This window comes from Anser anser, assembly GCF_964211835.1.
Source record: "Anser anser genome assembly, chromosome: 24".
Classification (NCBI taxonomy): domain Eukaryota; kingdom Metazoa; phylum Chordata; class Aves; order Anseriformes; family Anatidae; genus Anser; species Anser anser.
Window position 1 is genome coordinate 7,508,824 of NC_139745.1, and position 27,993 is coordinate 7,536,816.

Here is a 27,993-nt window from a genome sequence, read left to right on the forward strand (position 1 = left end):
ATAAAGTTCATTATTCACACCAAAAAAACAAAAAACCAAAAAAACAGGCTATCTGTTCTAGCTGACCATGCTTGAGCAGGGGGGTTGGACAAGGTGACCGCCAGAGGTCCCTTCCAAACTGAATGATTCTGTGAAATCAAAGATTTAGGTAAAGCTTTTCTAGTCATCTCTCTTCATCCTCCTCTAAAGACCACTCTTTTCTTTGGGTAGCTAACCATGATACTAAGTAACCCAAAAAGAAATGCTTCTTGCACACACACACTTACGATGGAGTTCATGTGTCTATAAGGTGCCTTACTCTGTAATACCAGTGACAATGCTGTCCCCGCCAGAGTCTGGATCACACTCAAGCTTTTCTTTATTATTATTATTTTTTAAATTCTGATTATGTTATTATTATTGTTATTTTTAAATCAAAAATGCCCATTTTGGAATTGCATAGGACATAGAATAATACCTTGCTGCTTAGGTAGCAAGGATGAGGTTCTGGTAATGTATAAGGCTGTATGTAGTAGTGGGATGTAACTTACATGGATGTGAAATGCAGGTGTTTGTAATTGGAGTTATTCTAGGACATGATTCATCTGTGTTGCCATAGAGCAATGTTAGTTGTGCCATCTGCTGTTAATGATCAGAAGGGCCTGCTTTTCTTCATTCACCATAGGATGAATCTAGACAATTAGCCAAGGTCTCATTTCTACTGCTATTAGATTTAATAATAACAGTTATATAAATCTAATTTAATTTTAAGTGGTGTGTGAAATATAACTACCTTTGGTTATATGATCCTGTACAGGATTGCAGTGCTTATGTATGTAGGCACTGGAACAGCAGAGTGTCTCAAATAACTGGGAAAAATACTGTTACTGTTAGGACAGTTTATAGTACTTTGTGAAGCAAGATAAAATGCTCTTTTGCTGAATAAATGACTGTAGCTGTATGGCTCTGTCAGGAATACAATCACTCTTTCTCTCTCCCAGCCATGGTTTTACTGGTAGAAGCTGGGAGTGTAGGTATAGCTTTAGAGCATTTGAGAGCCCACACTTTTTTCTACATTCATAACAGTCCAACATAACTAATAAGCATAAAAATTGTTTTATTCTAAAGAATATATCTGTGCTGTAGGATGGAAGGATCTGGGTCCAACTTTGTGGACTTTCACTCAGTGCTCTTGTGTAAGCATATTACTGCGTGTCAGTATGGAGAGAAGCTGAACGTGTTCCTCTGTGAAGCACCAGGCCTTGTTTTCTTCCCGTATGGCTTAAGTTTGTGAAGGCGAATACTTCAAGACCTTGATTCACACAGTACTTGGGAAAATTCTTCACTTCTAACTCATTTCAAAATGGATGTACTTGATGACAGTGCTAAGGTGTCACTCTGGTTATAAGTTTAATAATATAGACAAACATTTCTCAGCTACAAGATAATCATTAACACATGAGGATTTAATACAAAAAAAAAATATAAAAACAAGAACAAACAACCCTCTACTAAAAGCCTGGTTCTCATGCACGTGAATCCTCTGGTATTTCCCACACAACATAATTTGCCAGGAAAGAGTTTCTCTGTAAAGTGAGCATGCAAGTGTGTGCATGCACCCACACACAAGTGAGAATTGTTTTCTAGCAACCACCAAAATAAAAATACTAAAATAATACTGAAATAAAAATAGAGATATGAAACTGAATTTTAGGGTGGAGACATTGAAATGAATCCAAAGGAGTTAAATTCCTTTTAAATTCAATGCGATATAGTTGCCTAATTCATTTAGGCTTTCTCATTACAGTTTCCACCTGGGACTTTTCTTCTGTTCCTACTGGTATCTCTCCATGCTTATAGACACTGATAGTAACCTGCCCTGTTTCAGAGCCATATTTGTTCTTGACATAGATGCTGTATTTTCCTGTGTCTTCATTGCAGACTTTCTCTATGGTAATTGTGACAACTGTCCCCTTCACATCCATTTTGTAACGATCTTTAAAGACGATAACCTTCTCGTTTTTGAACCAAGTGATTTCTGGGTAAGGATCTCCAGATACACAGCAAGTTAAACACAGGGTCTATTGTAAAACAGAGAGATTACGAACACGTAATTGAGCAAAGAAATTCAGTTGATGTGAGATTAAGAAAAATAAAAATCAAGATCAGGACAAATCCACAAAGGTTGCTTATTGACTGTATTGTTCATTATGTGTTATGTTATGTGTTCATCAAATAGCACACATACTTTTATCTCAGGTCTTTGTTTTATAAACTGAGAGTGATGACTCCTGAAAGATAACTATTATTTAAAAAATGATTATTTTTAAAGTTGTTACTTTGCAATTGCATTTAATTGGCTGTCTAGTTTGTGGCTATAGGAAATTGTGGTCCTTAATTAAATTTTATTGCTGTTCTGTGCAGCTTCTATGGAACTAGAAAATTCTTACAATAGTGACTTGGAGTCACTTTCACAACCTTGGTAATAAAGTGTCAGAAATGACATGAGGCATTTTAAGCACTTAGCAAATTCTTCTAGGTTTTTAGTAGGTGAGATTCCAGGACTGTCCATTTCCTTTTCCTGATATCTTCCAGTATAATCAGGATTAACCTGACTAAGTTCACAGGGCCTGACTAATATTTGTGCTGCTGTCTTTTTACAACTTTCTTACACCATGAAGTGGCACTTAAATAGACACATGGTGAATTTGCAATTACTTTACAGACTTGCTATTTATTTTGCCTGTGTAGTAGTAAAGGGGAATGTGACCCAGAAATGTAAGCATCAAGTTTATATGATGGGAAAGATCAGGATCAGCACTTAGCCCCTAGTCTAATTGTATTTTATGGGAAGACAACAGAAAGGATCTGACTGGGAAACAGACCTAGGAAGCATCTGTTACACCTGTAACCTGACAGAAGATTCTGTGCCAGGGAAAGCACGTGTAAGTGCAGAAGCACATGCACATTTGAAAGCACATCAGCAATAAATGGGACTGACACAAGTGTCACAGAGGGTACCACTTCGCTCCTTCAGCGGTAGTTCTGAAAAGCTCCTGGAACCGTACAGGAGGGAGACACCAGTAGTGTTCTCCCAGCAGTCATTCTCGTGTCTGTGCAAGGCCCAGTTACACGAACAGTTACTCAATATTACCTTGTCCTCCATGATGGTGGCAACATCTGGCAGACCTTGAACAACTCTGGCACGACCTGAGAATAAGCAAATACGACCTTTTAGTTTTACTTATCAGTGTACCACTTGGCTGTGTTTGGCAGAAGGAAGGAAATTCATTTACTTACACTTTTCTGCTACTGCTGCTTCTCTGAAAGTGAAGAGAGAGAGAGAAAATTATAGTGGTTTTATTTATTAGGTATTATATTCTCAGTATAGAATATGACACCTGAAATAGATCAGTTTGGCTGTGAAAATAGTTAGGCAGAAACTTACTTTAGCCTTCTGTGCTCAGCCAGGGCATCTTCAAAGGCTGCAAGGAATGAAATGTTTTTAAGGAAAGTTGCTGTTTATTTCTTTTGACTTAGTAGGTTTAATGTAATGCATCGGGTTTGGAAATACAGGTATTTGTATGCACAGCTACATATAATTAACTATCACTTATACATTATATATGCCTTATGGAAATAAGAATATACTTATAAAGTACTGAAATTAGTGGAGCCTAATATTCCCTTTCCTCAGAAGGAAAAGAATCCTTTGAACTGTTTGGAAAAGCCTTTGTAAACATGAAACAATGTTCTATTTTCCAGGATGCTGCTCGTAAGCTCTGGCAGCCTCGGGGGCATGTCCCGGGAGCAGCTGTCCTCCCACTCATCCTTCCCCCAGCAGCACCTTATGCTCTGGCAGCAAGGTGCCCTAAAGACTTCGGTCTCTTCTGCTGCTCCCTTCTCCTCTCCTCAGGTTTCCTTTGACTTTTATGGGCAGTTCATTGTCGTTCTGAACCCGGTTTCGTAGCATGTTGTCATGGAACCAAACCTCCAGCCCAAACACAAGAGAGAGGAATTGCTGCCAGCGGTTTGAAGGAAGCTTGGAAAGCAGCTCAGGTGGATCCGATTCCTGTGGCAGTGCTGTTGACTTAGCTTACCTTGCCCAGACAAGTCCGTTGACAGCTTGTGAGTGTCATTCCCATCAAATAACTCCAGGTCGTATTTTCCCTTATCTGCATCTGTGGGGTTCAGGATGTGAAGCCAGATCTGATTCATTGTGCTCCCAGTTTTCAGTCTGTCACGACTTTCCACTTTCTTCTCCCTAAGCAAACAAATTACATAATTTCAATACTATTTAGCAGAGCTGCATAGAGTGTTAACTTTCTGTTAGTCCTAAACCGGTTAGAACAAGAAGGTGGGAGTCAGGACCTCACTGCTCATTTCATGGAGAGTTATGGACTCACTCATTTGAAAATCTCACTGGGCATCCATCTCTGTGTTTAGGCAGTTTGCCAAAGCTCTACAAACTCTACAAAAGACCTCCTGATTCTTATGTACGAGATTAAATAGGATGTAGGCATCATACGCATTTAGCCTTTAAACATAATTAAAAATTGGCCTCCTTGTGTATGTCTGTACGAGGTGTGTAATAAAAAGGCATTTCTCTATTTTACTAAGATGTTATGCGGCTAAATTAGCTCATGTTTGGAAAGAATCTTGTAATGTTTGGGAATATTTGTTACTCAGAGTGGGGTAATATGGTTTACAGAAGTATAAGATAGTAGACATAAAGAACTTGGGAAAAAATGACAGCTTCCTTTCCTGTTTGTAACCAAGGTGGCTGTAACTGAGCAGTACCTTAAATTATTATTCTAGTAAAGATGACCGCTTGTAAATATTTCTTCAGTGCTAAGATAAAAATAGCATGATTTGTTTATTTTGGAATTCCCGGACATGATTCAGGATTCAGAGAGAATTGTGGTTTTCCGTCTTTACCCTGATAAATCTCCCATTGCCTTAAAAAATAAGGATTCAGGCCTAAGATGCTTAATTTTTATGATAGACAAGCAACATTTTTATGATGTATAAGCAACAGTACCCCCAGACGCCTTGAAAATGTCTTTTGGGGACTTACTTGTGATACCAGGTTGTTTTCATGTAGTCTGTGTAGTACTTCACGTCCGTGTAGATTTTGATGCCTTCTTCAGTAGGCTGAATTTTCAGAGGTGAAGCAGAAAGAGCTGATAGTATAATTGAAAGACTGAAATTGAGGCGAATGTCCAAGAATATCTGTGTAATTTTACATGCTATGCAAACAAAATCCCAAGCAATTTCTCTCTGGAGACTGTGACTAGCTGAACGTGGCATTGAATTTTGCCCCATGGAGTCTTGAGTCTTTTAGCCAACAGAGTAGAAAAATGTCAACACCTCTTCTGGAGACCCAAAATACACATCGCATGGATAAAAACAGTGCAACTTGCTCAAATTCACATAGCAAGTGCTGTGACAAGGAGCAGGCTGCTGGCACGTAAAGGTCACAGGAATAATTTGTAAGTGCAGAGCGTTTTATGTCCCTGGGCACACATACTGACCATCCCCACTGACAGTTTAAAGGTGCTTTTGATGCCAAAGAAATATGAAATAGGCCGTGTTGTACTTGAGGTGGTAAATATTGACCTCGTGAGCTGTTTGCTCTGATTGTGGCACCCCATCTTTTCCCCCTTCTGTAATTACTGTATCAGCTGAGGAGAAAGGGACATACCGCTGATCCTGCACAGCTCCTTGAGAAGGTCTTCAAAGGCTGCAAAGACATAGCGGTATTTAACTAACTATACAGTACTTAGCAAATCACATCTGATCTACTAACTTAATTTCATTATGTTTAGAATATATCAGTTATTCATTGTCTTTTTCTGTTGCACAGCTTACGGGGTATGGGGGTTTTGTCACCAATTCATTTATTTTTAGATGCTGAGCATTTTTTACTGTATTTAGATGCTTCTATCTTCCTTAGCACTCTATGTGTGCAGTTAAAAACATGGTAGCAAGTTATGAAATTTGTTTTTAAATCCAAAATGAATCCAGGCAGGTGTGTGAATGTGTAATATTGCCATATACAAGGTTCTCTTACATCCTTTTGTGAGATCAAGTTGGGTGTAGTCTTCTCCTCGGTCATCTGAAACAAGTGCTTTGTATTGGCCTTCATCTGCTTTGGTTATCTGGCAAATACATATGTACATATATAATAATAAAACAGGACAAAACTACAACAAAACTACAACAAAAAAGGACAATAGAATTTTCACATATCATTGAAATAAGGCAGGATTTGGAAAAGGCAGAGAGCTGAGATTTTCATCTTCCCTGGACTGAGGTTGGACTGATCAGAAAGGATGGCAAAAGAAGAAAGCGGGATTCAAGTTAGCCATGCAGAGATCGCACTAAAACTCTGCACCACCAAGGTCCCTTTCCTCAGCTGTACTCCCCTGAGGCAGAGTTAAGACTACAGTGGGCATTAGCTCAGCGTGTCTGGCCTTCTCTGCAGGTTACGCCTTAAATTTCATTCAGTCATTTCAGTAATGAGCACAGTAACTTTTTTTTTTGACTAAAGTTTGTCTCCAGAATGGGCAACCAATCTTGCTCAGAAAACCTGCAGAGCCCACACTTCCTTTTTAGCCACTCTCAGAACTCGTTAAACTTTTAACAGGCACTCACTGCTAAAAACATCTAATTTCTAATTCAGCTGGCTATAGCATTAATTCTTCTTTCATTTAGTGGGCACTACCCAAAACACAAATTGAATGTTAAGTGCAAGATAACCCTGTGTTTGCACGTTGACATGACTTCCAATGCCTCTGCTTTTTTGTTTTTCACCTTTTTAACACGAAGAGTTCCTATCCCAGTCTGTGGATCAAACACGCCACCTGTTCGTGTTTTCTTATTGAAGAACCACTGGAAGCTGGTGTCCTTTCTCAGGTTCGTTGCCTGTTTAAAGTCAAGGTTTAGAAGTCAGGTTCCCAAGCGTATTTTATTTCTGAATGCCAATATGCCCTAATGCAAAACGTCTCTTGCATTACAGGATTGGTGTAGAGTTCTGGAAACTTCCTTCTTTATTGAAAATTCTGTCCAAGATATACTATCTCTTACCCTTCGTTGGTCTGCAAATAACCATTTAAAGGAGCATTGTTTGTTCCCATCCCTTACATTTCACATCTAAAATTTAATGCTAAAGGAATTCAGGCTGTGCAGTTGCATCACATAGATGTATGTACCTTGCAGGTAAGGAGTACTTCACAGCTCTCGGTAACCTTCCATCTCAAATTCTCTATAAAATATGGGCCTATAAAAGAAAATAAGTGTTTTTTGCTATACAGTTCCACAGCTCCTAATTAGCTACAGAAATGCCCCCCTCTAGTGGTGAATCCCAGCAGTGCTGCTCCTTGGGAGCGTTTCATGCTTTTTAGTTTTGCATGCATCAGGCACCACAGTTTACAGCACACAATTTTTGCTGCTCTTGTAATGTCCTAAGGCAACAGATCTTATGTTTGTTGAGGAATCATACCTTAAAATGATGTTAGTGTTGATGCCTAAGCAGTCCTTTACTTAATGACTACATTGCATGAAGTCAGTGTGGGAGATGAGAGATTTTCTGAGCGAAGTGCAACAGAATAAACAAGCTGTATACTTTCTAATTTTCTTCCTGAATATTCCTGTAGGGGCAAACTGAGGGGCAAGTTGCTTTATACACAGCTTAAACTTATACTGGTCATCTCTGAAGGCAGACAGCTGCACCCATAGCCCTCTCTGGTAGGGCAGTTGGTGGTGGTGGATACTTGTATCCCAGTTAGAAGGGGATGATCGGCTTTCCAACTGTAATATTTTTTTCCTCTGAAACTGTTTTATAAACTTTCTTATCCATGAATGTAAGATGGGGGATAAAGTGAAAGTGGGACGCATGGATCTTTTTAAACATGTCTAGAGAACCTTGTTTTCTACAAGGAAAGTGAATGGGTATTAATTACAATATATATATTCAGACTGGACAATTTACAAAAATAAGAAATGTTCTGTGTACTGGCTCAGAGAACCTATACTGAGTATTGTGGCTAGCATGGCTAAAACTAATTTTAAGAAAATATTTTGTTTTTCAGGAGTTGGAGCAGAGTATCTGAAAATAAGGAATTTTATCCCCGTGTATTAATCAGCTTAAATAATACACTTAAAGAAGATGATAAAGAAAAGTGTTTAGAGCACTCAGTAATATGGCTTTGCTCAGGTTTTGCCATCCTGTTGGCACAGCTCTGGTAAGTCATTAACCTTCAGCTTATCTTACCCTGCTTTTTCTTCCATTCTCTCCGTTTTGCATCAGCCTCCTCTGCAACTTTAGCAAAACCTGTAAGAACAGTAATAGTCAAAGTCAACAAAAGAGCCTGTTTCTTACTATAACACTAGAGATTTCTGGTTGCAAAGGGTGTTATCATAAGAGCTGTGATACATGTTTATAAGGTATCTCTAGTGCATCAGTTACCTCTGGCCTCACTGAGAACCTTGAACAGACCAGCACCATCTTTTTTTTGATTGTACTGGTTGCTGAGTATGTGATATTTATTGTCATGAACACAGAAGGGTCTTTGGAGACCTGAGCATTATGCATTTAGGAAATCAAATAGGACTTTTGACCATACAAAAATATAGGCTAGAAACCCTGAAATTAAAATGTTTTAAAGGTAGGAAACACAAAGGAAGGCAGAGAGGATAAAATTTACCTCACTTTTAGACAACTGTATGTAACATGAGGTTTTTCTACTTCTTTCATCATCAGTAAAGAAAAACGTGCACTTACAGAGCACAAGTCAAGCTCATTTTGTATTCTGAACTTAACATGTGCTGGATCACCCCACAAGAGTCTGTTTCTCTCTGCTGGTTGTACAGGGAGTCAAGTGGACGTGACATTTGTACAGACACTTTCTGTTCACAGAATGTGGAAGCTTTGTAAGGTTGCTTGAAATCATCAAACTGCTTGCAGGAACAGAAAATGGAGATAGACAGTACGTGGGGAAGTATTTGAATGCTAATCTTGTTGCTTCCTATTTTTAATTTATTAAAGAGCCTCCTTGTACTAGCACGTACAAGGACCCCGCATGTTTCATGTTTATCTTTCTTTGTTGCTTGGACTTGCCTTCAGGACAATCGACACTAGTTTCTTTATTGCATTCAGTTTGATGCAACTGACCAGCTGTTAAATACACTGAATTTTCAACCTGATCCTGTCCTGAAATAAATAGGTACGTATCATAATACTTGCCATACAGTTTGCTGCCAAGATACAGACAGTTTGACATAACAAGATAATAATGTAAAACATTTGGAAACAATAACTAAACTAGATTCACTAGATGTTTTACTTTAGCAGATCATTTTTATCATCAGGGACCCTATTTGTAAGACCAAAAGCTTCAATTTATGTTAAAGAGAAATACAGATTATTTCTTACACAGTTCATGGACTTTCAATGTATGCTAAAATTTGTTCTCCACATTCCCAGTGTGCCAGTATAGCTGTCAGAAATACTTGAGGTCCTTAAGTGCCTTGAAAAATTTCCACTCGGCATGGCAGTCTATATTTGATACTGAATTTCCACTTACGTTCATCCAAAAGAACTAGGGTGAATTGATTTTTAGCTTTTCCATCTTGCAGCTGGGCTGTGTACATCCCTTTATCATCATCACAGAAATTCTGGATTATCAGTTCTACCAGACCTTTTCCTTTGACAAAGTTTATTTTATGTGTCTGTGTAAAACAAAGCAAATATGATAAATTAAATAGCTTTTCCACAGAGGAACAGTTCCAAGGCTAGATCCTGGCTCAACATCTTTCACAAGACACTCAGACATCAGACAGTCCCATTATGTATGTATCCTCATGTATTTCCCTCATCCTACAGGTATAATGAGGCCAATGCACTCTGGTATTCTGTATTCTGTAATTCATCTATTCTTTGTTTGTGCATTTAGGCATAGCAGAATTGCATGCAGCAGAACTTTTCTCTGGGAGAAAGTTTCTGTTAAAACCACACAACACAATGCATTCTTTCTTGTTGTGTTACAGACTTTTCAACTTGCCAGGATCTCTACGATTTTTAGTATAATGAAACTAATCACATATTTGGGCAATTATAAGTAATATTGCCACCCTCTGACACCGTGCAACCACTACTGAATCTTTTACACACACACCCCGAAACCTGCCAGACACTTACATGTAAATACCTTAAATGTAAATACCATCGTTATGCCTCACCTCATTGTTTGCTCTAGGCAAATATTATTGTTACAAAGAGCTTGGCAAACACTTTGTAATCACGCATTACTATGTCAGTTCTCCAGTGTAGAAAAGGCAGTTCTTATAATAGAAAAAAGTCTTCAGTAAATTAACTACACATTGCTTTAAAAAAACAGCCCTCCCCCCAAAACCAGGAACCATTGCAATAAAGGCTCTGAAATTCTTTGGAGTACTCCTAGCCCTTTGTTGTATCTGCGGTGTTTTTTTGTTTTGTTTTGCTTTTTTGTTATCTTGGCATTGCTATGCTGCGTTTTAACTGACAGGCACATGATTTACGTCGTTCTTCATTCTCAACTGTTGTCCACTCTGCTCCTGTCATTCCAAATGCTTTTTAAATGTTAAAATATTAACTTGATATGGAAGACAAGGAAGAGGCTAGAACTCTTTTTTTAAAATATATCAGAAGGTAGGAGTGTATTGTAACATGTGATGCAGTGTTATTTCCAGAGAAATAAATCACTTTCATCTGCTCTTAGAATTCATTATCCGTATGCAGTTCAAAGAGAGAGGGTGGATACCTTGCAGCTTTGCTTGTTAAAGTAGAAGAGAAAATATCCTGCCTCATTGTCGGAGATGGTATATTTCTTTACCATCCTCTTAAATGAGTTCAGATGGTTCACTAAGAGAAAGCTCTTGGTCCTGCACAGGTGCATCTAGTATCAGATGAATGGGACATGGATGGGCTTTGCTGGAAAATCCATGTGTTAAAGGGAAGTCTGCTGCAGCACGGTTGACAGAGGCAGCTTCTCACAGTGGGAGGAACGCTGGCTAAGGAGGTGTTCTCTGCGTCTTACCACTGAGGTTTCTGCTGGCCATAGCACTGAGGAGGACTGCCCTGTCTTTAACTGAGCGTCAGTCCTGTGGCTGTGTATGGTACTAAGGCCGGACAGCTTGAGAATCAGACAGTTGGCTTTCTGCTTATGCACAGTGGGAAATCAAGGCACAGACCCTCCCAAAAACACACATCAAAATGTCTGATGGTAATTTAGAAAGTGTGGGACGTGCCCAGTTGGTCTATTTCCCTGTTCAGCAAGGGGAAAGTAAGTCAGAATTAAAAATACCCAAACATACTGGAGTACTTGTAAGCTCCTTCTCATTGAAGATTAAATGCAGTTCTGCGTTTGGTGACAGCTTTTCAACCTCCAGCCACAGCCGCACTTCTCCCTTCTCCAGGACATCAATGTTCCACCCAGATATCAGCTTTATCACTGGAAAACAAAGAGAACCGCCAAGGGGAATTCATATATAAACCACAGAACTTGGCTCAGCCAGGATTATGCCAGAGTTCCTCTTTCAGAATCTATATATATGGTAGTGGCCTCAGCCTGGTTCAACTTACACGGGTTCCTGATTTCATGGCTAAGTTTCAGTAACTTGTCCAAGTCTGAAATGCAAAGAAAAAGAAATCATTGAGATTAGTACAACGAGGCCAAATCAAAATCATTATATCAATTGGACTTAATTTGTCAATGAGCTTTGTTTACGTCAAGAAGAAGATAATAAGTACAAGACATTCCATAGCAGGGAGGGCCTGAAGTGGTGGTGAAGACAATTCTTACTTATGTCCAAACAGAATGTTGGTTCTATCAACTTGAGAAATATTTTAAAGTTTTAAATAACTGCGATAGTGTAGCTGTGTGTGAAATCTGAACTCTAATGGAAAAATGACCTTCCAGGACCGTGGTATCTTTTTGTAGGGGACTGGAAAAGAAACTGCCCTTTGGCCTTCAGGGAATGAAAAACATCTTTCTAATGATACCCCTATCATTAAGTGACATCAGTCACTTTCTATTCCTTTAGGAGAAGCTTTCCTCCAAACATCTCATACTAGAAAATTATGGCACATTAGATTTTGGTGCTTGTTAATAATTAGTTTTTACCTTCTTTCGTTAAAGTGCAGCTGGCAGAGATATCTTCATCTACATCTGTGACCTCCACTGAATATACTCCCAAGTCCTTTTCTGATGGGTCTGTCAGTATAAGCTTAGATCTTCAAAGTAATAATAGAAAAGAAATATATTTTTTAAAAATTATGCTTTTTGTAAGAGAATACAATACATTTGATACATCTAGAACATCACATATATGTGACACTGAGAAGCAAGGCAAAAACATTAACAATATAAGGGATGTTGTTTCCCTTCTGTGACCTGACCATTTCCCTGCCTGCCCCATTCCATAGACAGCAGAGCTGGGAAGAGATTTGCAAAAGAGAGGGGGAGATTTGCAAAAGTTCAACAGTTTACTTGTATATTGGGAGGAGAGGGAAACATTTGCCCTCACATTTTTCTCTGTGTTTAAGGCATTCTTTATTCCACAGTCCACAATTCATTTTCTCAGTGTGCATAAGGTACTCACTTATTGCCCTTCTCTTCAGTCCGAACTCTGTCAGCATCTGGTGGTCCTTCATAGTCCTTTGACCAGATAAATTCAGAAGAGTCATTCTTCTCAGGAGCTTCAAAAGCCATATAAATGAGACCCTCTTCATCAACCCCAAGTTCAATTTCATTTGTGCCTGTATGACAAAAGTAAGCAATCAAAGGAAAAAATATAACACTGCAAAACTTTCTTTACCGAAACAGGTAACGTCTGGACATCTGGCTTAAAGGCTAGAAAGTGTACAGCTAGAGTAAATTCATGTGGGCAGATTAATTTGCTAATCTTTATTTTGACTCAGGCTTTTTCTTGCTATGGAACATGTAGCTAATATTTAAAATCTCACCACTTCAGTTTCATACCAGGCTTGGTTTTAGCCACCACAGGATCCGAGGGGAGTGAAGGGGGCCCAATTCCAGCCTTGTTCAGTGCTCTTACTCGGAAAATAAAGCATTTCCCTGTCTCTAGATCTGAAACCTGTAGGAACCAGTGACAGGAATTAACATAAGGCTGAATGAGAAGCGACATTTGGATAGTAAGTGCACATACAGACCTTCATGTGAGTGGTGGCTACGGACTGCTTGTTTATTTGCTTCCATTCCTCTGACCCTTCCTCACACACATCCACGTAGTACCCTGTAACTGGACCTGCGCCTGTGTACAGCGGGGCTTGCCAGTGTAGCATCAGAGACGAGTCTCTTACTTCGGTGAACTTCACATCATAAGGAGGGCCTGTCCGGAGAAGAGTGTGCTGTCAAGCAATAACATTAAAAATGCAAGCAGGTGCACATCATTTGAGTTTTAGATCAGAAAGCAGAGCTTTCTGTTAACAAGTGAAGAGTGGGCCCACTGGTGGTGCTTTCTATGCTATTCAACCGTTGAGGCTCTAGAACCATAGGTTCTAGGAAAAAAAAAAGCATACATCAGCTGGTTTGATGTTATGTGCTCTGGTGTAGTATACAAAGATGTTAAGGTATTTGATCCAGATTATTCATTCTCTGGAAACAATATTATTAAAAATACCTTGATGCTAGATGTGTGTAATGCAGAAATAATATGCTACATCTGAATCAGAAGGTCCCCAGAAGTGTTTGTGTGCATCTGTACACTGGGACCCAGCCTTGTACAGGTTTAGTCTTCAGAAGTCCCTTGGAGTCACAGAAGAGTGAGAAGATAACTGGTGTACCTGGTAATACTTTTCTGCCTGTTCTTTTTGTGAGAGGTACCTGGTTCTGGCATTGTCCATTCCTCACACTTGAACGCGTCGCTGGGTTCAGACACTTCCCCAACACCAGCCATGTTCACTGCACAAGCCCGGAATTCATAGAGGTGACCTTCCTTGAGGTTGCCAACCTTTGGGTTCAGAAGCACAAAGAGATTATTGGCGTGGCCTTGCACGGTAGCAGTCTTATGAGGCATGAGGTAAGTTCTGGACTAGAGGAAGTAGAGGAGAAGCAGCTCATCTCGTGTTGGAGCTATGGTTCCCACTACATGTAAGGAAGGACAGTATTATATCTGAAACTAATACCGTGTAAACTCGTTGGGGAATTGGCTGAATATTGACTTCATGCCAGTCGAGTTCAGACGTATCGTGCTGATCTAGGAAGTAGCCCAGAAGCTTTGTTCCTCCTCGGCGCTTCGGGGGCTTCCAGCCGATGGTCATGTCGCTCTTCCCGCAGCTCAGCAGAACAAACCCGCGGGGCGCAGACGGCCGAGCTGCGCAGCAAAGGGAGGGGGGAAGGACAGCGGTGTTCAGTGCGGGCTTGGGCTCTGGGGACTAGGGAAGGAGGTGTACGTATTGGACAAACCAGGGTGAGGAAAGCCCTGGGTGTGCAGATCAGATGTGATGCTATTTATATTAAGGCCCTTTAATACCACTTTTACAGCATGAAAGGATTTAGAAGTGAGTGGATTCTTTTTCAGATGCCACAAGAAAAGTCACGGAAATGTTTCAGGGTGTTTCTTGCATGTTGCTTTATGTTTTGTCTGTTAGAAAAGATGGACAGAGTGAGTTGGTATAAAGGTGAAGGCTGAGGGTCGGCTACTGTCTTAACGTGGTGGGCAGGTCTTTGTAATTGCTTTGGAGAAATTCACATTGCTGATTTCAAGATACCAGCATAACAGTGCACTTAAAACATTCACTTGTACCAGTACCAAATGAATACTGTAAGCGTTAACACACTCCTTTGCCAAAATGCTAATTAACTTTGCCCACCCCTGACATGTATAATTAGTAACAGAACCAGTGGGGTGCAAGAAAATCCGTTCCCTCTTGCTTTTGTTTGCTTATCTGCTCACTGTTATTACCACTGTGTGTCATAATAGCTTTCTATGATAGATACATCTTGGAGGGGTTTATTTTTTGTGTGTATGTGCATGTATATACTATTTACCAATAGCTGGCCTGACAACAATAGGATCCGTCTCTGGTGAGCTGTCGCTTAGTCCTGCCTCACTGACAGATTTCACACAAAAGACATACTCCTTTCCAGGCTGCAGCCCAGGAACAGTAAATCTAGGAGAGAAAATAATTATGTTTGTGTCTGACTCTTCAGAGTACAGGTAAACAGTCCTCTGAACAGACAGCAGTATATTTTAATAAGGCAATGTTCCTTGCAAAACCATTATTTGCCGTTACAGATTAAAGAGCACTGTGCCACGTAAAATGGCTACCAATAAATCGGACAGTAAGTATAGATTAGATACCAAGAGGTGTCATGCTGCTGTCTGGCACTGCCAGTAGAATAAATAGGACTTCTAATGGACTTTTTTGTTGACATGTGGCCCCCACAGTTACAGAGGTTTTCTGAATCCTGTGTGTGAGTGACACCAACTTACTCTCTGGAAAGGAAGCAAAAAAATGGAATGTGGTTCTGCTGGTCATGCCACAGGGTCTGTCTTCTGCAGACTTAGAGCCTGAAGATACACACAGACCTTGCTGTCAGTCTGGCTTTGGATGTAAAAGTAAGACTGGGCATTTCAGCATGTGAGCAATACTTAATGCTAAAAGAGGACGTGGCGTTTGCGTGTGTGCATGCCTGTGTATGCAGAGAAGGAAGTTCTTTTTTTATCTGAAATATGACTCCGGCCATACACAGGAATCCAAGCTGGCACCCTGTCTTCTCTCAGTGCAGTATAATAGCTGAACTCACTCATTACATGTCACGGGCTTATTATTGACGGTTTGCCATCCTTCTGTCCCAGTTTCCCGACAATATATGTAGTAGCCAAGAGGCTCCAGACCATCCTTTAACTTATCCCACTGCAAAACAACAGATGTCTTGGTGTCTCTGAAAGCTAAAACCTGAGAAGGTGGTGGCAGAGTAGCTGCAAAAGAAAAAATGAAAACAGAAAAATAGTTGTATTCTTAAAAACTTATAAATTCAAAGGTTTTCATAAGTGAGTTGAGCTGTATTATTTATTCACCTTTTCCAGAGCTACACTTTCAAATTAGAGCAAAATACCATAGACATTGTCCTGGTCTACAGCCTAAATGTTTATGTTTGGGTTTATGACTCCTTATACTTCTTTGCCTTATGGACCATAGATTTCTGCACGTACACCTATGTAACCTCTGAAGCAGAGGAGAAATGAGACTCATATATTAACTCTTATGTGACTCTGCTGTGAAATGGGACCTGCTTCACTCTTGACAAAAAAGGACAGCATTAATGAACACTAGTGCAGCTTTAATATGAGGATATATAAGAGAAAGAGCTAGTCCTCTCTGTGTAACGGAAACATGTGCATGGGTCTTTGCATCTCTTACTGTTGTCATGTCATTCCTGGGAAGAAAACAGAACAAATCAGCCCTTCAGGGACTGCTCCTTACTCTGAAGCCCCCGAGACAGGTTCCTTCAGCAAGCACAGCTGTATCGTTCCTTCTGACACAGGCCTGTGCAGCCTCTTTTTTTTTTTTTTAGAGTGCTGGAAGAATACTTGGATTAATCACAGGCTTCAACTGTCCCTCAATTAAATGTAATTCTCCCATATTGCTTGGTTAGATTTACACTGCACTGACCAACTGCAAAGTAATTAAACAAAGATTTAAGGCATTAAGAGATTTCCTGATATCAAAGCAACTGCTGTGTAATAATATAACATGAAGTTTAAAGGAAGCAGGATGGGGGCAGGGGGAACCCACACATTAATTTCATAGTACATCACCTTTTCCATGTCATTAGTGTAGTGCATATTAGTGAAATAATTACCCAGTTTTGCTCCAGCAGTTATGGGTTCACTGGGCAGGGATGGCTCACTGATTCCGTACTTGTTAACAGATCGCACGCGGAAGCGGTATGATTTTCCCTTAACAAGATCAAAGAGTGCAAATCTTGGGGAATTAACTGGCATATCCAGATTAACCATTTGCCAGGAGTTGCTGCCTACAATAGACTGTAAAGAAAAAGGTGATGATTTACAACTTGTGAAAGCTTAAAACCCTCCTGAGGAATAACAAAGTCAATCTTCATAGCAAAATAATAAACCAACCAACCAACCAAAAAAAAAAACAAAAACAAAATATAGGTGATACACTTCTTCTTGATAAACTTAAACTTTTCTTCCATGGCAACAGAGGGCCCCTTTGCAACAAAAATGGTACAGCAGGTGGGAAACGAGTACATATAGAAGGAAATTGGTAGGAGATACTAATTAACTAGCAAAGGGGTTAGAGGGGAGCGGTAAAGTGAACTACTGTGCAGTTCTTCATGGCTCTTCCCCTCCTAGGGGCCCATAAGGCAGGAACACTCTTCCTGTTAAAACTCCACTACCATTGTATGGTGTAAAACTCACTAATTTATTCTTTGCTAATTGTTGCTATGTAAGTTGGTGTCAGAGTCAGGATCATGGCTCTAGTAAGCTGTGGAGCTGGAGAGAGGCTGAGAAAGTCATTGCTGACTTGGTTCTGCAGTTCCCTGCGCAGTGAGCAGTGCTGGCGAAGCAGAAGCAGCTTCCCCTTAGAGCAGCCTTTCAGTGTGTCTCACTCCAGTAAGGGACCGACCACGTTTTCAAGGGAGTAGGGTGATTCAGCTCCTTTGCCTCCCTTCTTCTACTTTGTGCCAAGGTTTTCAGGAAAAACATGATTGTATTTTTTTTTTTTTTTTTTAAGATGGGAGGAAACCTCTCCCTTAGAAGCAGTGACTTAAATTATTTTCACTGACTACTCTAAGCATCCACCAGCAGTTATTCATGGTCAATAAATATTGGCCTGTGCTATAGGCCATATGAGAAATAAACAGTTCTGTTCAGGAGTAGCAGCAGTTTCCCTTCTATGTGATATTATTTTCTTACCTTTTCCACGTAGTAATTCAGTGGCTCTCTGCCTCTTGGGTCTGGTTCATCCCAGGCCAAAGCCACATAATCTTCTCTGACCTCACTTGCATGAACATTGGTGGGTGGCAAAGGAATTTTAATGTGTCCTATGGGAAGTCAGAATAGAATATGCTTTAGTTATAATGTAGCAGAAAAGTGTTCTTTTAAAACAGATTATGTTTTCCCACTGTAAAGTAAGATTTTTTAGTATAGATGAAGAGACTTTGCTCAGTCAGATAGTGACTGGATGAGGGGGAATGGTTTTAAACTAAAAGAGGGGAGATTTAGATTAGACATTAGAGAGGGTAGTTTCCATTCCTTGTGCAGCTTGCAGTTATGTTTTCCCATATCCTGAGTCATGTTAGTACTGATCTCGTTGTTCTATAACAATCATTTCTCTCTGAGACAATGGCTCAGTATAAATTTGAACGTACCTTCTAGGTCATCCTTGAAAATTTCTATCTTCCTGCCTTCGTCATATGGAATAACTGCAATGTTAACAGGACAGTGTTATCCAGTAAGAGATACAGAACTGTGTCAAAATGCTTGGAGCTTGTCAGAAAAGACAGAGATCAGAACTGTGTAATTTAATTATATAAATAGTTGTATACATTTCATCACACATTTAATGAAATGTCCCGTGTGGTTGATCTTCTCTGTTTCAGAATAGCACTGAGGTGGGTTCAGCAAATGCACAGCACGGCAGTATGTTGCAATGATGTTTGTGAGAATGAGGAGAAGCTGGACAAACTGCATTCGTTTATACCTGCAGCCTCGCATTGTACTTACAGAGCACATTTTCCTGGTTTCAGTACATACCCGTCACTCTCTTGTCCTTGCTGGGGTCATACGTTGTAACTGGAGCACTGGTTTTTGAAGGATGACTGATGCCTGCTTTATTGACAGCCTTTACTCGGAACTGGTATGTCTGTCCTTCAGCGAGGCCCAGGACCGGGTATCGGCAGGTTTTCACAGGCTTGTCATTGCATGGGACCCAGTCCTCTGACCCGGCAACACACCTGGAAAGGAACACAGCCCGTGGAGTTCCTTCGGGTTTTGTCCACAACATAATGATGAGCTTTCTTGCTCTGAGATGGCCAACATACAGACCTTTCAATAAAATATCCAAGGATTGGGCTTCCTCCATTATCACTGGGGGCTACCCAAGAAAGAATCAAGCAATCTTTATTTATGTCATGGCATTTCACATTGAGTGGGGATCCGGGTGCACCAGCTGTTTCTGCTGCAGCATCTATAGAAACAGCAAGTTACAGTGGTTAAGGTTTTTTCTTCTCTGTACTAAAACTTGTACTCAGTAACTTGATTTTAAGTGTGCAAAGGCCTACATCTCAGTAATGCAAGTCATATATTCTAGAACCTTAATCACAACTGAAAACAGGATTTGGACATCCTGTTAGTTGTACCCATGCACATAATTGAGACACGTTTTCTTGAGAATGAGGCTGTGAATTCCTTTATGCCAAGATATGAGGAAAGGAGCTTCTTGTTCTAAGTAGGACAGCATCCTGGTAATACCTCTAACAAACACGTAAGTGGTCTGCTCCTTATATCCATCCAGTGAGGGGACGCGGATAGTGTAAAATCCCTCGTCTTCTTTGTGAGCACATGACACTGTCAGAGAAGCTTCCCGGTCTTGGTACTTTAATTTCTGACATTCTGAGTTCTGCAGCAACTCACCTGTGAAGCATGAAAAGGGTTAAAGGATCTCCACCTGAACTGGTGGAGTGAGGATCACTGTATTTCCAAATGTAAAAACAAAACCAAAAATAACAACAAAACAGAGCAAGAAAAGGGGTCTGCGAGACAATTCTGCTACTATGATTGTTGTGCCTCTGAGATACAGTCCTGGACTCTGATCCTACTTTGTGGCTATCCCTCTGTGTTCTCTTTGTACACAAAACACAGTGCAAAAAGCGTGGACCTTATCCTGAAGAGCTTGTAATCAAAGCAATAAAGAGTAAATAAAATGGAGCTTTAAACAAATCAGTGAGTAAAAGGTGTTCTTCACGCCAGGTAACTGGATGCTCTGAGGTCTGCCAAATATTTTACCAGCTCTGCCTGAGAATGCATTACCATGTAGCCTGCAGGATCTTCTGCCTGAGTGGCCCTCAAAACCAGCAAAGCAGGATGGCACATGCTGTGCATTTTGCACATATTTATCAAATCCGGAATTGCTCAGAAATACAAACTATAGCCAAATTCTGCTCAGATCACTAAAACTCAATAGGTCCTGTTATTTTTGTGGCTGATTATGGTATAAGCGCTGCAATGGTAAGAGGCATCTTAATATGTTGCCTCTGCTTTCCAAAACTTAATAGCACACAAAGAATTACCAGTCTGGCTAAGATGGACATCCTTGTCTGGGAGCAGAATAACAAAGGATAGCCAGAAGGTGTTTTTTTCTCCGTCTTTTCAGTGACTTAACAGCAAACACTTTGAGCTACCACTGTATAGAACTATGGCTCTTAAACTATTCTTACAAGCAGAAATAAGTCATTACCTCCAAACCATTGTAGTGCTGTCATCCTTTTACAAGTGAGGAAAGCATGCCAATTAAATAATAGCACCTATTGCTTGAGAAGAGCTGAGAGCAGCTCGTGAATCCAGAATTCTAATTATCTTCTGTAAACATTAGATCACAGCTGTGAAATTAAATGGTATATTCAGATGTGTATATGTATACAAGCTTATATGAGCTTAGCTATTGAATACAAACCATCTCTGAACCAGGCAATGTCTCGTTGGTGTTCAAGTAAATCAGAGGAGAAGTAACAGGAGAGGGTGAATGGCTCCTTCTCTCTTGAAAATAAGGGTTTCATTGAAAAGGCAAAATCTGCCTCTCTGGCAATAAGGGATCCTATGAAATTAAAACAAAATTCAGCATGAGCAAGACTTCACAGAGTCTTCTTCCTTGTAGCTTTTTTTATTATATTAAGAGTGGTATCTGAGCCTTGCACTTTTCATATACAGTCAAGCTAATAGGAAAAACTATAGCTCAGAAAAACCAGCTTGCTTCAGGATATAAAAGTCAAAGCAATAATAGTAACAGCTGTTTACTTACTTCTGTATATTTCTGAATCAAATCCCGACTCTTTCCCATAATATTCTATAAGACAAGAAGGAAATACCCTTAGGAAATTTCATGCCAGTGTTTATCTTCCACTCAATGATATCAGCACATTTTAAAATAAAATTCTTGAGACACATTCTTCTGTGTGTATATACATCTCCAAATGGTATTCAGATGTGATCAAAATACAGCATGCAAAGAGTAAGGATGATAATAACATAACCCATAACAGAGCCAAGAATGTATTACAGCACCACCAACAAATACACTATCTAAACCAAAAAAGACCCCTTCTGTCTGAAAAAAATACTTGAGCTGGCTTTGCAGTTCATTCAGCCAGACACCTGTCTTAGCATGACCTGTGAGGTCTCCAAAGCAAACCTCTTCACCTCCTGTCACCATCTGTTACCATTTAAATTGCTCCCTGGACTCTCAGTCCCACTGTAGGCATTTAGTTGTCTGCAATTCTGTAGGTCTTTTTTTTTTTAAAATGACAAAATTGTTATCTATATGTGTTTAGATAGAGAGAGGAAGTATGAGCAGCTAAACTAAGATCCTGTGAGACTTCATTGCATATTTCTTAAAGCTTGATATAACTTCCATTTTTAAGTAGTGGTGGTTTACTTTTTTCACCACGTCTGAATTTGGCTTGTGCCAGACCCCAGACAGTCTATGCCAGTTACTGTATTTGCTCCTGGTGATTACTGATTTGAGAGAGGGGTACGGTATTCCATGCAATATTGCACCAAGAGATCCCCATGAAAGTTACAGCAAATGTTAACCAATTTCTTTCTTAACTTTAGAAATGCAAGAGACTCCTTCTAATCCTGTTATGTATTGTAGGCATTGTGTATGTTTGGCTGTTTTACATCAGTCCAGAAAAAATAAGTATCTAAATTCAGTACAATTTCAGCGCAGTAGAAAGACAGCTGTGTCCACATGGAATCTGAAAGATTTTGCCTGAGACCAAAAGTGACTGAGAAAGGGAAGCTGTTTTAACAGCCATTACATATTGGTTGGCGGTTGCTAAAAATTAGTTTATTCAGCTATGCTTTTCCCTCACTAATAAATTAGAGGAATTTTCCTAGCTTATTGACAGAGTTCTCACTTCTTTCTCTGTTTTTCCAGAGTGCCTTTTTTTTTTTTTTTGATATAATGTATAGCATTGAAACTATTTTGAAGAGTCTCAAGGATTTGAAAATTTAGAACTAAGGAAACATTTTCTACTTACTCCTGACAAGCACTGTAGCAAATGAGTAAGCCTCGCCGTACTGATTCTTAATTTCAACACTATATTCAGCAGAGTCTTCCATGGAGCATCTGAAAAAATATTTCCGCTTCATTTTAGGTTTCAGTCATTATTCATACTTTACAGGACAAAAGTTAGAAGCAGATAGTTGCTTTTCATCAAGAAAGTGTTTTTCCTTCTGATTGCAGATATTTCTTATACTTTGTTTTTTGTATGTTTTTTTGTTTTGTTTGTTTGTTTTTTAATACACACGAGCAGAAGATTTCACATTAGGAGCAAGCAAAAGACCTGTAGAACACTAAGCTCCAGTGAAGATATGCAGGAATATTTATCACCTGTATAGCTCACAGGGTTGTTGAGCTAATGTCATTTTGATTACCTTGATCAATTGATCAATGTAGCAATTCACATTGGTATGTTTGCTTGTGAAGTGCTCCTAATGTGCAGGGCACTACCCTTAATGACAATGTTCTGGCCATGCCTAAAAAAAGGAGTAAAAATTAATAAGGCTGTAAGATTTTTGTAAAAAAAAATTAAACCTTCTGAACCATTGATATCACTCACTAACAGCAGCGGCTTAGCTCAAATACAACACACTAAAGTCAAGCAGGGTCAGATGCCAGAAGAATTATCCTTTTTGTTTAGCATACACAAACTGGATGTTTCAGGAGAGCAGGTCTTACTCAACTGAAAAGAAACACCTCACAGACGAGAGTATATACATTACCTGCTGATGTGCAGGGTCAACATCCCAAACTTGTTTTTTATCTTGTATTTTCCTGCTGGGGCTAGGCGAAGATCGATAGGGATTCCGTTTTTATACCTAGTTGAACACAAAGGTGACACAAAGGTGCTGAGGAAGGGACGAAGAGACTGGCTGGTAAAATTAACACCTTATTTTAAAATTAGCGACATCAAACACAACAGAGATACAGAGGAGTAGACGGGTGCTTAGGCAGCTGCTCGCAGCTCTCTTTTTCAGTGCTCGCATCCATGCCAGGCCCGAGCAGCCCTGCAGCGAACCTCGCACCCATCGGCGCTGGCGTCTTGCTTCCTCCTTGGTTTGTGCTCCCTGCTTTGCACGTCGGGTGAGGCACCTGGAGCAGGTATCTCTTGCTTCCTTTGGTTTGCTGGGGAGCTGCGGGAGGTTCTTATTCTCTTTGCTCTTTGAGAAATTTAGAGGGGTAATTCTGGAAGGACACGGGGGCTCTGAGAGTACAGAGTTGGCTGCCTGCAAAGTCAGTAGTAATCCAAATGTTTGCATGCTTCAAAGCTTCCGTGGGAGGAATGGTCAATCACTTAAACAAACTGATCAAAGAACACTCTACGGATTGTTTTCTGAGGCAATCTTTCATTTATTTCTGTCCTTCTGTTATTAATGGCAATCGCTGCAGTCAGGCCTGGTACATAACGCTTCCTCTCCTGCATGCTAATAAATAACCAGGGCTGAGTAAGTATAAGAGTTGGTTTGTTTTTTACAAATTGTAGGACTGATGGCATCAAAGCCAAAACTTGTGTGGTATCCAAGGTAGCCAAGACTTGCTGGTGTGTGTGTGTGCAGAGTGAATTAGTGCTGGCAGGAGATTCTGGTTTCCGAGCACCAGGGGAAGGAGGGAGATCAATGTGAGCATCAGTCCCATCCCAAAGGAGCCCAGTAGGACTGCCGACTGTCTTCAGGGCCCACTAAATACCTCACGTCTTTACCAGTCCTAACAGTTGAACTGAAGAAGGGACCTAAACTGAATGTGTTTTCTGTGATTCTTAAGCTCTCCCTTCCTCCTTTCTATCAGGACCCAGATGTTACTCCTCTGGCTGCCCCCTGAAATGCACACACTGTCAGCCACGTGGGCAGGACGAGTTGTTGGTATCGGCGGACATACCAGGTAACCTGTGGTGGTGGCGAAGCCAGGACTGTGCACGCCAGCATCACTTCCATCCTCTCCCAGACAGCGTGTACCCGGAGGGGGATCCAGAACATAGGTGGGCGCCCAGAACGCAGCTCAATGTAGTCCTTCTCCATCTGTGCCTTCTCTACAGCCTGTGACAAAGATAGACTAAATAAAGGCAATGGAAAGGGATTATTTTCCAATTATACAAACTCTTTTACACAAGGGACATGTACAATAACACTTCAGGGGCAGGAGTATAAGGCCTTGTCCTTATTGCTGATGGTATTGAGGTTGTCCCAACACCTGTTTAGCATCTTCTCCAGAATGCTACATCGTGTTGGCAATTACAACCCCGTTGGTTTTTCTGCTACCAATAGAGACATCTGATCTGACCTTCCTCCGAAGGGCCTTCCGGTCAGCTCTCACACGCAGCAGTCTGCAGTTCCTAATAACCTCCTTTTCCAGCTTTTCCATCTCATTTCCAAACCGAACCCTCTTTTGCCCCCTCTGCTCAAGCTCTAGGATGGCAGCTTTTCTTCTTAGCTTGTAATCTCTGCAATAGAGTATATTAAAAGCCAACAAATTTTAGGATAATGCTTCATATTTTGTTTTGGTCTTTTTGTGTTGTTTTATAGTACACAGTTTTGTTTAAATCTAAGCAAGTATTAAGGACAAAAACATCAGTTTTTACTTAGAATGGGGTATGATGACAGGCAATCGTGTGTCATAGAAGCCAACAGTGCTACCATGAGAGATAACACTCTAATGACTCAAGAAGGGAATCCACTATTTGACAACTGTTAATCCCGTATGGGGAACTGGCAGAAGGATTAAAGAGAAGAGGGGTGTTGCTCACTATGTAGGTTGTTCAGTCCTCACAGAAGGATGGACAGCAGGATCACTGCCAAGATTTTCTGGAAAGAGGGGTGAGTTCCATCTGTTACCATTATATATTAATCTGACTCTGTATCTTCAATTTATTCCTATGAAATATAGTTTCTCTTAAGCCCTGGCTTGTGAGGGCTCATCATCACAGGTACCAAGGCAATGTAATTTAGTTTCCTGCATTTTTGTAGAGGACTGGTGTTTTTAGAGGAAGAACCTCTTGACAGAACCTGGTCTTTTTGAGTCCAATTAAATGAGTTGGAACCTGTGACCCCTATAGAAAGGCAATACAATGCTTGTATTTGAGTTATAATGATTTCTGACTTACTGTGGTATCTCGGAGGTCAGTGCAAGGGCAGCTGCTATGGATAACTCTGAAAGGCTGAAAGTCTCTTCTTCCTCACTTCCAGAGGCAGACACATAAAAAGAACCCAGACAAATGTCCATAATTTCATAAATTCAAAATTCAACAAATCTGTGAGTGTTTGGTACTGAGTGTAATGCTTCAGAAAGTCCTGTCTGGACAGGATTTGCTCAAACTATCTCTGTGGCTTACCTGGTTTTGAACCTTTTCTTTCTAGTTGTGGAGGTCATTTGCAAGCTCTGTTCCCTTTCCGCCTTTTGCTCCTCCTCTCTGTGGTGGAAAAAGGTTCGGGTTCCCATGCTGGGAAGCCAGAAATGAACTTCTTGCTGGAATAGAGTTAAACATAAAGTGGCTTTCAAAGCTTAACAGTATTGCTTACAGTTACCATTAAGTCCTTGCTTTGCTCTGATGTTCAAGGGCCATGAAAGAAAGTTCATATAATACTACCTTTTGGTATTCAAACTATGAAAGAAGTTTGTTTTGTGATGCTTCAGTGAAAAATGGAATCAGATAATCAAATTAATAAGTCTTTAAAGGCAGCCGAAGTTGTAACAGAACAGTAGGTAGGCAACATTTTGTGGGTCGATTTGTTTTCCGAAGGCTGATGCTCTAAAGCTGCTGGATCTTCCAGGGTGTTCCATTAGATCAGACCCCCAATATAGCATGCAGGCAAATGAGGAGCGTCGTGAGAAGGGAGATCAGAGGGACGTAGAAGATCAGGGATAAAATAAGATATGGAACATTAGATAGTGAAATACAGAGGAAAAGTTTAGAAAATAAGCAGATTTTCAGTCTGGAAACTATTACAGGGGTATCTGATGCCAGATAGCCTGTGACCTGACATCCAGATTGCAGTTGTACCGTGTTCTGACCTTGCCTGGGTGTGCCAGGGGTTGGATAAGGCAGCACTGCTGCATCACAGGCTGCTGTGTGGGAATTGCTTGGTGTCTGTGACAACTGGAAAATCCAAGTTGGTTTTCTGGAACTGATCTTTTGCAGACAGAGCAATTCTTCACCCCAAATATCCCATCTGTGTATTTTAAGCTGCTGGCAGTTCCAGTCAGTACTTCAATGGGATAATGCTTTATCCACTCCTCTGAGTGCCTCCTGCTTCTTCTTACGTCTTGGAAAAAGTTGATAAATTGTGAAGAAAGCTAGCATTCTTCAAACAGTAGCTGTAATGGAGTTGCTCAGTAAACAGCAGGACTCTCCCCAGAGGGAGTGGAGAAGCCTGCCCAGAGAGATCCCCCTCCTGGAGGTGAAACGTGGGGAGCAAACAGCAGCTCTTGGCTGCCTTCCACCTCCTGCATTAGCTGCTGAAGGACCGTGCTGTTGCTGCAGCCCCTCTTCTGGGAATAAGGTGTACTGCTTTTAGGCACTGGATAATGAATGGGCATTAATCAGAAGTGATTTTTAACAGGGTATTCCTCCGTATCTACTTATGTCTTGCAAAAGGTTCAGAAACCGACAACCCAATCTGTAAACTGCACAGATTTTCAAGTTCTAGGAGCTTATGTTACTTTATGAAAGCACATTGGCTCTTTGGAAACGTGATCATTGCTGAATAATATTCATTCAAACATACTTGTAAATCCTTCCTTTGCTCATGCTCTATTGTTGAAATTTTCTCTTGACAGTTGTTTCACTGCATTTTAATTTTATTGTTTTCTAACCCTAAAACAATTAAAAATACACCCCTGACAACTTTTACCGGGAGTATGATTTTCTGTTAATGTAAACAAATTGTGTAGAAACTGTCCACGGAAAAGCACAGTTTTATGGAAAAGCACAGTTATGGTAAATGCAAAATATTCCCAAGTGCATATGAAAATACAGATTTCCTCAAAGTTAGATGCTAACTTTGGATGAAAAAAAAGAAGCATTGGCAAATACAAAAAAGTGAAAATGGAAAATGGAGTATTTTTTTAATGGAAAAAATATCTTTTTAATTTCCTAGAATACTACTCTCTTCAGGACTATTGCAGCTGTAGAATGACTACTGTGCATCAGATCTCTGTTTCTATGTTCATGAAGAGTTACTGTTCCAAAATCATGTTTAATATATATTACATTCTATTATTCCCTGGAAATTTTTCTGTCCTCTATAATCTGGTGTTTGTTCCAAAGATACAGAGTTCTGATCTACAGAAGCCTACACTTTTCAATCCAAATGTATGCACTTTTTTTCTGAACAGACCAATAAAACAGAATAGACTCTTGTGAGAAAACATAAAATAAAATTATTTTCATAAGAACAACACTGGAAAAACAGTAAAGACACTCTAAAGCAGATACAATCACAAAGCACAATCTGTCTCTGTGGTGCAATACAAACAAAGTGATCATACAGAATAGCTGACGCTGCTATAAAGATCTTTAAAAATCTTGCTATAAACAGTAGTTTATTTACAGATAAACAAACTCACCCTGCGAAGACTACAGCGAGAGTGCCTGTCCTCATGCAAGAGAAAGGACAAAGGAGCGTTTCCTTTTCCCTGTTGACGACACTAAGAATGACTCTCCCCAAAAGAATGTTCCCCATGTTTGAGTGCCCATCCTCGAG

At 40.2% G+C, this 27,993-nt stretch overlaps 1 protein-coding gene across 5 annotated transcripts; it reads right to left on the reverse strand.

The window, feature by feature from the left end:
- Positions 1-1,368: 1,368 nt before the first annotated feature.
- On the reverse strand, positions 1,369-27,962 carry MYOM3 (myomesin 3). 5 transcript variants are annotated; one of them, XR_014575093.1, is made up of 37 exons: positions 27,857-27,962; positions 25,623-25,756; positions 25,395-25,469; positions 24,575-24,734; positions 24,173-24,330; positions 23,020-23,115; positions 22,275-22,363; positions 21,035-21,079; positions 20,690-20,830; positions 19,489-19,650; positions 19,063-19,204; positions 18,772-18,971; positions 18,387-18,440; positions 17,932-18,059; positions 16,851-17,034; positions 15,792-15,966; positions 15,033-15,154; positions 14,168-14,355; positions 13,866-13,992; positions 13,193-13,371; positions 13,002-13,116; positions 12,622-12,778; positions 12,144-12,253; positions 11,603-11,647; positions 11,335-11,471; positions 9,567-9,711; positions 8,255-8,314; positions 7,194-7,261; positions 6,796-6,906; positions 5,851-6,097; positions 5,684-5,722; positions 5,057-5,162; positions 4,080-4,243; positions 3,428-3,464; positions 3,280-3,302; positions 3,134-3,189; positions 1,369-2,060 (listed from the first exon to the last, which is right to left on the reverse strand). XR_014575093.1 is itself a non-coding variant. In XM_083810112.1 (37 exons), the coding sequence occupies exons 2-37, from the start codon at positions 25,727-25,729 to the stop codon at positions 1,764-1,766; spliced, it is 4,290 nt and encodes a 1,429-aa protein (XP_083666238.1). In that variant the 5' UTR covers positions 25,730-25,756; positions 27,857-27,962; the 3' UTR covers positions 1,369-1,763. The 5 variants fall into 5 exon arrangements, 2 of the variants coding, with proteins under 2 accessions (XP_083666238.1, XP_083666239.1); XM_083810112.1 differs by having other exon boundaries at positions 6,053-6,140; XM_083810113.1 differs by having other exon boundaries at positions 6,053-6,140; positions 13,002-13,109; positions 13,189-13,371.
- Between the last annotated feature and the right edge of the window lie 31 nt (positions 27,963-27,993).